Source organism: Oryctolagus cuniculus, chromosome X (assembly GCF_051225735.1).
Source record: "Oryctolagus cuniculus isolate XC-2025 breed Fujian yellow rabbit chromosome X, ASM5122573v1, whole genome shotgun sequence".
Lineage (NCBI taxonomy): Eukaryota > Metazoa > Chordata > Mammalia > Lagomorpha > Leporidae > Oryctolagus > Oryctolagus cuniculus.
This window is the reverse complement of record NC_142888.1, coordinates 52,299,095-52,308,858: the sequence shown is the minus strand read 5'-3', so window position 1 is coordinate 52,308,858 and position 9,764 is coordinate 52,299,095. Positions and strand designations below refer to the sequence as shown.

The 9,764-nt window shown below is 43.9% G+C and overlaps 2 protein-coding genes across 16 annotated transcripts in view; one reads left to right on the top strand and one right to left on the bottom strand.

The window, feature by feature from the left end:
- Positions 1-3,726: 3,726 nt before the first annotated feature.
- The window catches only part of HDAC8 (histone deacetylase 8), a 256,156-nt gene continuing 250,118 nt past the window's right edge, over positions 3,727-9,764 (top strand). For all 10 annotated transcript variants that reach the window (XM_017349748.4, XM_008272803.5, XM_089324276.1 and 7 more), the window contains exons 1-2: positions 3,727-4,413; positions 4,976-5,028. In XM_017349748.4, the coding sequence (XP_017205237.1) occupies positions 4,303-4,413; positions 4,976-5,028 (164 nt within the window). In that variant the 5' untranslated portion in view covers positions 3,727-4,302. The remainder of the gene's footprint in view (positions 4,414-4,975; positions 5,029-9,764) is intronic.
- Positions 5,258-9,764, bottom strand: part of LOC149119640 (uncharacterized) — a 282,520-nt gene continuing 278,013 nt past the window's right edge. For all 6 annotated transcript variants that reach the window (XR_016227967.1, XR_016227965.1, XR_016227969.1 and 3 more), the window contains one exon: positions 5,258-5,480. Coding sequence is in view for 2 of the 6 variants with exons in the window: in XM_089324283.1 (XP_089180409.1) it covers positions 5,350-5,480 (131 nt within the window). In the remaining 4 variants the exon portion in view is untranslated. The remainder of the gene's footprint in view (positions 5,481-9,764) is intronic.

The window sequence follows — 9,764 nt, the reverse complement described above, 5'->3', positions numbered from 1 at the left end:
CATTGGCTCTCACCCAACCGTTTCTTCTTTTTCCTCATTTCTGGCATCTTTTTCCTCTCTGAACCTCCACAAACAGACATTTCAAAAGATTATACTCTTCTTCCTAGTTCAAGCATTCTCACAATAGTGTGGATTTTGGTGATGTGATCTGGTTTCCTTTAAAAAGAAAGGAAGGGGGCCCAGCGCTGCAGTGCCAGCATCCCATAGGGGCTCCAGTTAGAGAACTGGCTGCTCCACTTCCAATCCAGCTCTCTGCTATGGCCTGGAAAAGCAGTAGAAGATGGCTCAAATGCTCGGGCCCCTGCACCCACGTGGGAGACTCAGCGGAAGCTCCTGGCTTCAGATTGGCCCAGCTCTGGCTGTTGCAGCCATTTGGGGAGTGAACCAGTGGATGGCAGACTTCTCTCTACGCCTCTGCCTCTGCCTCTGCCTCTGCCTCTGCCTCTGCCTCTCTGTAACTCTGCCTTTCAAATAAATAAATAGACAAATCTTAAAAAAAAAAAGAAAGGATGGATGGAAGAGAAAGAAAGGAGCTCATTCTGGTGGCTTCCATGAGAATGGGGTTTAGCGCAGCAAGATTGGAAATCCAGACCAGGTAGATATTGTAGAAAGTCCCAGTGAGAGGTAAAAGTGCAAAGGGAAAGAAGTGGGTGTATTTAAGGCATGTCTTGGAGGTGGAATGGAAGGAAATTGCAGATGTGTTGGATCTACAGGAAAAGGATGGGACAAAAATAACTCCATGCCGGCGCTATGGCTCACTTGGCTAATCCTCCGCCTGCGGCACCGGAACACCCGGTTCTAGTCCTGGTTGGGGCGCCGGATTCTGTCCAAGTTGCTCCTCTTCCAGTCCAGCTCTCTGCTGTGGCCTGGGAGTGCAGTGGAGGATGGCCCAGGTCCTTGGGCCCTGCACCCGCATGGGAGACCAGGAGGAAGCACCTGGCTCCTAGCTTCAGATCGGTGCAGTGCGCCGTCTGCAACGCGCCAGCCGTAGCAGCCACTTGGGGGGGTGAACCAACAGAAAAAAGAAGACCTTTCTCTCTGTGTGTGTGTCTCTCTCTCTCACTGTCTAACTCTGCCTGTCCAAAATAAATAAATAAATAACTCCTAGGTTTTTGGTTTAGGCAACCAAATAGCTGTTTGGTACCTTTACTGAGCTATAAAGATGGGAAAATATTTGGATAGGGAAATCACAAGTTTGGTTTTCAAAATGCTTCACCCCAGTGAAGAAAGCCACTTTTATGGCTCCAGTCATCTCTTTATATGGAAAACTTAACCCACTGATTTATGAAACAACACTTTTTATATCAGACTTCTATGTCCATGCTATCCTATGAATTCTTCTTCCTGGTTGCCCTCTTTCTTCTATTGGCACTCAAGCCTTCCCTTCACTCAGACTTTACATTAGAAGGTTTTCAGCCACTCTTTATCTTCCTCCCTCTCACCAACATCCACGTAGTAAGAAAATCTTATTGAACCTACCATATACATAATTTCTGCCTCTCTCTTCCCATTGCCCCCACTCTACTTTAAATCGTCATCACTTCGATATCTGGACCCTTGTGGGACTTTTACCCCTCAGGTTTTTCAATAACTATCCTTTCCTACACACTGCTGTTGTCTCCCCACTACCCATAGAAGGAAGTCTGTTCTAATTTTTTGTTGTTGTTGTTAATAGTGCAAGCTTTTTAAAAAAGATTTATGTGTTTATGTATTTATTTGAAAGGCAAAGTTACAGAGAGGGAGAGGAGGGGGGATGGGGAGGGAGACGAGAGTGAGAGGCCTTCTGGGGCCGGCGCTGTGGCATAGTGGGTAAAGCCTCCCCCTACAGTGCCAGCATCCCATATAGGTGCCGGTTCAAGTTCCGGCTGCTCCACTTCCGACCCAGCTCTCTGCTATGGCATGGGAAAACAGTAGAAGATGGCCCAAGTCCTTGGGCCCCTGCACCCACGTGGGAGACCCGGAAGAAGTTCCTGGCTCCTGGCTTCTGATTGGCGCATCTCTGCCCATTGCGGCCATTAAGGCATGTCTTGGAGGTGAACTGTTGGATCTACAGGAAAAGTATGAGACAAAAATAACTCCTAGATTTTTGATTTAGGCAACCAAATAGCTGTTTAGTACCTTTACTGAGCTATAAAGATGGGAAAATATTTGGATAGGGAAATCTGCCCCTCCATCTCTCTCTGTATAACTCTGACTTTCAAGTAAATAAATCTTTAAAGAGAGAGAGAGAGAGAGGTCTTCCATCTGCTGGTTCACTCCCCAAATGGCTGCAACAGGCAGAACTGCACCAATCAGAAACCAGGAGCCAGGAGCTTCTTCTGGGTCTCCCACATGGGTACAGGGGCCCAAGGACTTGGGCCATCTTCTACTGCTTTCCCATGCCATAGCAGAGGGCTGGATCAGAAGTGGAGCAGCTGGGACTCAAACCAGCATCTATATGGGATGCTGGTACTGCAGGGGAAGGCTTTACCTGCTATGCCACAGCACCAACCCCAAGTCTGTTCTCTTCAACTTGATATCCAAAGCCCTTCATGATCTGGCTCCCATCTTTACTAAGCAAAATGCTGTCTATCCTTTAATACCCTCTTCAATAAGAATCCTAGTTACCATTTATTAGATACCATTTATTAAGTACTTAGTGTTTATTTATTAAGTAAACTAAACATCCTACATGCATTAGCTGACTCTGCATCACGTATGGTTTCCAGTGTATTTGCCTCATCATCGCTACAAGAATGTAGATTTTTTGAAAGCAGAAATCAGACTATAATTCACCTTTGGATCTTTGGTTGTATTGTACATTTAGTTTATATAGGATAAATCATTAATGATACTACAGAGCTTTGAATTAGTTGCTGAGGAAAAATCTAAAAGGATCAGGAGAGGTTACATTCTAGTTACAGAATACATCACAAAAAGGAAAATTTCTAGAATACAAACTATTGAGGGAATACTTAATGTAGGGTTGAATAAAGTTAGATATAATGCAAAGTCCTTTTGGAGGAATCAAATTTATATAGAAAAGGGATGTTCAGTGGTGTCAGTATCAGACAGACCTGATTTTGACTTCCTCCTTTTCTGCTTAAATGTGTGCGACATCAGTTATTTTCTCTTTCCACACTGCATGTGTAAAATGGGCATATTGCAGCATCCTTCGTGGGACTTTTGCCAAGATGAAATAAGAGAATACATCCAAAGTGCATCCCACAATGCTCAGTAAATATTTAAAGAGTAAAAGAAAAAGTTAGATTTTAAAGAAGGTAAGGATATTGTGTTCTCTCAAAAAGGTTAGTAGGTCAATTAAGATTGATGTAAGAATTGGAGACCTGAGTATATTTGTCAGGACAGTCTTCAACATGGACCCTTACAGCAACCTTTATTTAGTTGCAGAAGCAAAAGGAGAGAGGGGAAAAGAGCTGCAGCTTCCAAATACCACACAACATATGTGCTTGTGTCCTTCCTGTCACATGAATGTCCTTGAAGTACATCATTGCTTGACTGGAATCCACCAAGCAATATCTATAGCACCAGGCAGTCTTTTGGGAACTGATGTCAGATTTGCTAAGGTAAAGTAATTGAGATTGTTAACTCTTACATGGATAGTTAGTGATGAAATGCGATGAATTAAATTTGCATCACATAATTCACTGAGCAAACTTTTCAAAATGCTTGTACTATCAATCTACCACCACTGCCCTGTACCTCTAATCTTCAGGTAGCTAATGTGGGGCGGGGGGGCTCTGGGTGGCAACATTGTAACATCTGCCTTTAAATATTTTAGTGGCTACAGTTCACAGATTAAAACAATTCATCGAAGAGTTGAGAACGTATTTCTTTTTTCTTTTTTTTTTTTTTATTATTTTTTGTCGCTAAAACTTAAAACCGCGGCTTTTTTAGTGCTAAGTCCAGACTCTTCCGCTACTCGAACTTCTAGAAACTACATCTCCCAGCATGCTCGCAAGCTAGTCTGACCTCATTTCAAATGGCCCCGTAGGGCAACAAGGATGGTTAGTGTTGACTGTACTTGTCTGTACCATAAAAAGGCTATCCTACCTGGCAGCTATTTGTACTTTTATACTTGCCGACCCCGTTTTTTTGAACTATGGTCACAAAATGAAGGGGTTGTGGTCTGGAAAGGCCCATCCATTTTGTCTATTGGATAGGGAGTGGGGACAGTGTCCCCGGCGATTTCAAAAGAGGGAACATTGACCAGGGAGCACCGCTGCGGCCGTTAAGAGGAGCAGGAACCAGAGCCCGGGCTGAATCCGAAAAAAGCCGGATCCGGACGGTGGGAAGTGGAAGATGGAGGAAACAGAGGAGCCGGCAGATGGTGGGAAGTCTCTGCCGCCGGTTTACATTTACAGTCCCGAGTATGTCACCATTTGCGACTCTCTGGCCAAGGTCCCAAAACGGGTAAGAGAGGTCGGGGCACGACACCGTGGGCTTCTGGAAAGATGGGGGAGGGGAGGGTGCGGGGCGGTGGACGGATGGGCATTATTAATCGAAGAGCGTACTGGGCTGGGGGAAATCCGTAGAAAGCTAAGCAGATTTATTAAATACCTAAATGTGTGTTAAGAGGAAGTGTTCCGGGTTTGATAGCGCAGCGTGTCTCGGCGGGACGCCCAACGGCCGGGTGGGGGTGGGGCAAGGTGGGAGGCGGAGGAGGTAGGGGGACAGCGGGCTGCTGGGGATGGCACGGGGCGAATGGACTTTCTACTTGGAGGGCGTCGCTGAAGTCGTGGAAGAGAAGCGGCCGGAGAGAAGTGTTTCATCACCTGGATAAGGCTGGGTAGCTTCCGCCTTAGCGATTTTGATACTTTGTGTCTGTAGTAAGTGCATTGTAACTGTCAAGTAACAGAAGCAAAGAGAGCTGCAACAAAGTTAGTTTCTTGGCTCAGCAAGGAGAAGTTGATGGGATCTCGCGGAATTAAACTTCTAATAGGCTATTTTCTGCTTTCTTTTGTGCTGTTTTTAGGCAAGTATGGTCCATTCTCTGATTGAAGCATACGCCCTGCCTAAGCAAATGAGGTGAGTTGTCAACCCCCCGCCCTGCATGCACGCAAAACCGGGTTTTCACAGCCTTAATATCCTGCTGCATCACAGAGGGGCTAATTAGGGAGAAATGGTACTTTTTTTTCTTCCTTTTTAGCTTTTTGTAAGAGTATTCACAGTGTACAGTAATCTGCCTGTAACCCCAAGAATGCTCTTGAAGAATTAAGAAAACTGGAGGGAAAAAAAGTGCATAAAGCAGTTAAGATCCTTTACTAATAGCACTTTATTGGTGGGACGGGGGAAATATACTAGGGAAAAGTGCTATCTAAAGATTTTTAAGGTGTGTACCTTTGGGTACTAAAGCCTGTCTAATTGGATGCACATTGGGCCTAGCAGTTTAGACACTCCCTCCCCACCACCACCACCAGAGTGGCTGTATTCCATGGCCAGCTGCAGCTCTTCATTCCAGCTTCCTGCTAATGCAGACCCTGTAAAAATTTTAAAATATTAGTTACCAGCAATCAGAGAAAACATCTGTTTGTCTTTCTGTAACTACTATACACAGTAAAAAATGTAATGTATATGTGCAAAATTGACATTTTGAGATTTGATTATTTTTTATAGCCCTTGTCTATACTCTTGACAAACAGTGTTTTTTCTACTTGTTTAATTCTTTATTTAGTGAAGGGTTAAGCTTATGATTATAAAGTAAATTGAAAGTGTGTCATTATAAAAATTAAAAATAAGGAAAGGAGGAGGGAGGAAGGTGGGGAGCAAGGGAGGTAGGGTAGGAAGTATCATCATGCTCTTAAAACTGTATATGAAATGCATGAAATATATCCTCTATATAAATAAATAAAAATGTTTAAAATAAAGACAAAAAAATTTAAAAATAAACACCTGGGGTTGATGTTGTGGCACATAGGGCTAAGCCACCACTTATGATGCCAGCTTCCCATAAATGAGTGCTGGTTCTAGTCCCACGTGCTCCACTCCTGCTAATATGCCTGGGAAGACAGAAGATAATAGCCCAAGTACTTGGGCCCCTGCCACCCACATGGGAGACACAAATGGAGTTCCTGGCTCCTGGTTCTGGCCTGGCTTAGCCCCAGCCAGCTATTGTGGTCATTTGGGGAGTAAACCAGTGGATGTTAGATAACCTCACACTCATTCTCATTCATTCTTTCTCCCTCTCTCTCTCTTTCAAATAAATAAATCTTTAAAAATAAATAAAACCTGTTATATAAAAAGGTATTCAGCTGGGAGGTGTTCTGTTTTTGTTTTGTTTTTCTTTTTTTTTCTAAGCCAAATATGAGGGTGTAGGTTCAACTTAAAAGACTTTTAGACACTCCACCACCACCACCACCAAACTTTCATGAGTGAGCCTGGAGACAAGACCAAAGCAAGTTGCTGAGACACAGGCCGAACTCAAGAAAGAGCTAAGTGCTTGTTTTTAAAAAACGAGTTTGCTGTTTATTGTCATTTTTGTATTTGATGTCATTATAAATATTATAACTCTGCTGTGTGTAGGATTACTTATGACATTTTCTGACCAGATAGGTGAGTATCTACACAGCTTGTATAGTGTACATTGTTTATTTCTCAGAAGGTTGTAGACTATGCTTTTGGAATTATCCTTATTATTAATAAAATCATTTCTTGAGTATCTTTAGTAATGTCTTTCAACTATTTTTTCTCACCCATATGTTTGGTAAAACATAAGTACATGCCTTCCAATAGTTACTTAATAATTCAAAAATTATAACAAATAATATCAGCCAAGCAAAACTGTCATTTCTGTTAGGTAGCAAAGCTTTCAGTAAGTATTTTTTTAACTTTACCATTTAACATATAAAGGATAAAAGGAGTTTAGTTTAAAAAGTAGAGAAATCTGGGCATGGTTTATTAATTGTGACAAATATACTAATATATGTTAATGGGGAAGTGGGGTGAGAGATATATTGAAACACATTGTATTCCTACCTCACAATTTTTGTTTTGTAAATTTAAAATTAATAATAAAAATTAACAAATGGAAGGGTACTAGAAGAGGCAGCTTTTGGGACTGGGAAACCATGTTCCAAGAAATTACAGACTTTTATTTAAATAGGTTCATTTTCCACTTCTGATAATTTAGATGTGTTTTCTTTCTTTTTAAAAAAAAGGTTTAGTTATTTATTTGAAAGTCAGAGCTACAGAGAGGGAGGGAAAGACAGAAGAGAGATTTTCCTTCTGCTGGTTCACTCCCCAGATGTCAACAATGTCCAGGGCTGGGACAGGCTGAAGCCAGGAGCCAGGATCTTTATCTGTGTCTCCCATGTGGGTGGCAGGGGCCCAGATACCTGGGCCATCTTCCATTACTTTTCTCAGGCCATTAGCAGGCAGCTGGATAGGAAGTGGAGCAGCCAGGACATGAACAGCAGGCACGCATATGGGACGCCAGCACTGCAGGTGGCAGCTCCACTTTCTATGCCACAATGCTGACCCCTACATGTGTTTTATTAGAGAAGAAAGAAGAATCCTTGAATCTTATTTAGAGATTTTGTTTTGTTTTGTTTTGTTTTTGAGGCTAGATAACAGGATTTCCTGTGGCCACCTTGGTAATAGCAGTAGCCTATATAGTCACAGCTGTGGTCCCATTCAGTAAATATAAAACACACACACCTGTTTCTCTGGCCTAGGTCAGTGCTTGTTCAACTTGAATGTGTATAGGAATCCCATTGTTAGAATACATTGTCAAGGGGCTGGCATGTGGCTTATGCAGTTAAGCTGCCACCTGTGATGTGAGCATTCCATATGAGTGCCAGTTCTGGTCCTGGCTACTCTACTTCACCAGCTTTCTGCTAATGCACCTGGGAAAGCAGCAGGGGATGACTCAAGTGCTTGGGTCCCTGCCACCCATGTGGGAGACCCAAATGGAGTTCTAGGCTCCTAGCTTCTGGCTAGCCAAACCCTGGCCATTGTGGCCATTTGGAGAGTGAACCAGTGGATGTCTCTTCCTCTGTCTCTTTAACTCTGCCTTTCAAATAAATAAATTTTTTAAGAAAAAGCATAATTTATTACCAAAAAAGAATTTCATCAAAATTAAAAACTTGGGGTCTGGTGTGGCAGATGAGGCCTCCACCTGCAGTGCCAGCATCCCATGTGGGCACCAGTTTGGGTCCCGGCTGCTCCACTTCCAATTCAGATCTCTGCTATGGCCTGGGAGAGCAGTGGAGGATGGCCCAGGTCCTTGGGCCCCTGAACTCACGTGGGAGACCCAAAAGAAGCTCCTAGCTCCTGGCTTCAGATTGGCCCAGCTCTGGACATTGTGGCCACTTGGGGAGTGAACCAGAAGATGAAAGACCTCTTTCTGTCTCTACCTCTCTGTAACTGTGCCTTTCAAATAAATAAATAATTTTTTTTTTTTTGCCAGGCAGAGTTAGACAGTGAGACAGAGAGACAGAGAGAGAATTATAGACAGTGAGAGAGAGAGACAGAGAGAAAGGTCTTCCTTCCATTGGTTCACCCCCCAAATGGCCACCACGGCTGGTGCGCTGCAGTTGGGCCAATCTGAAGCCAGGAGCCAGGTGCTTCTTCCTGGTCTCCCATGCGGGTACAGGGCCCAAGCACTTGGGCCATCCTCCATTGCACTCCTGGGCCACAGCAGAGAGCTGGACTGGAAGAGGAGCAACCGAGACAGAATCCAGCGACCCGACAGGGACTAGAACCCAGGGTGCCGGTGCCTCAGGCGGAGGATTAGCATAGGGAGCCGCGGTGTCGGCCACTAAATAAATCTTAAAAATTAAAAACTTAAGAAAGAATACAGGGGCCAGCGCTGTGGTGTATCAGGTTAAGCTGTTGCCTGCAGCTCCAGCATCCCATATGGGCATCAGATCAAGTCCTGGCTGCTCCACTTTGGATCCAACTCCGCTAATGGCCTGGGAAAGCAGCAGAGGATGGCCTACGTGCTTGGGCTCTTGCACCTATTGTGGGAGACCCAGAAGAAGCTCCTGGCTTTAGCCATTTGGGTAGTGAACCAGAGGATGGATGTCAGTCTCTCTTTCTCTCTCTCCACCCCCATCTCTCTCTCTGTATTCTGCCTTTCAAATAAATAAATCTTGAGAGAGAGAGAGAGAGGTGAAATACATTGTCTTATTTAAAAGCTATCCTGGCTAAATACAAATTCTGATTCAGTAAGTCTGAGGAGAAGAGGATGATCTGCATTTCTTTTCTTTTCTTTTCTTTTTTTTTTTTTTTTTTTTTTTTTTTTTTTTTTTTTGAAGATTTATTTGAAAGGCAGACAGACAGAGAGAGGTTTACATCTGCTGGTTCACTCCCCCCAAATGGCCACAATGACCAGGCCTGGGCCAATCTGAAACAAGGAACCAGAAGCTTCTTCTGGGCTTCCCACGTGGGTGCAGGGGTCCAAGGACTTGGGCCATCCTCCACTGCTTTCCCAGGTACATTAGCAGGGAGCTGGATAAGAAGTGGAACAGCTGGGACTCAAACCAGTGCCTATATGGGATGCTGGCATCCCAGGCATCAGCTTTGTTTGCTACACTACAATGTCAGCCCCAATATTCTGCATTTCTAACAAGCTCCTGGGAGTTGCTGCTGCTCCAAAGACCCTGCTTGATGTGACATGGACTACAGAAAGGTAGTGGCAGTCATAGGATCAGGAAGAGGAAATAGGGCCTAGGCAAGTAGAGATTAATATTAGTAAATCCCATTGTTAGGTTAGCTCACTTCGTTCTCATTCACTCCTGTTTTCACTTGTGAGGAATAGGTTG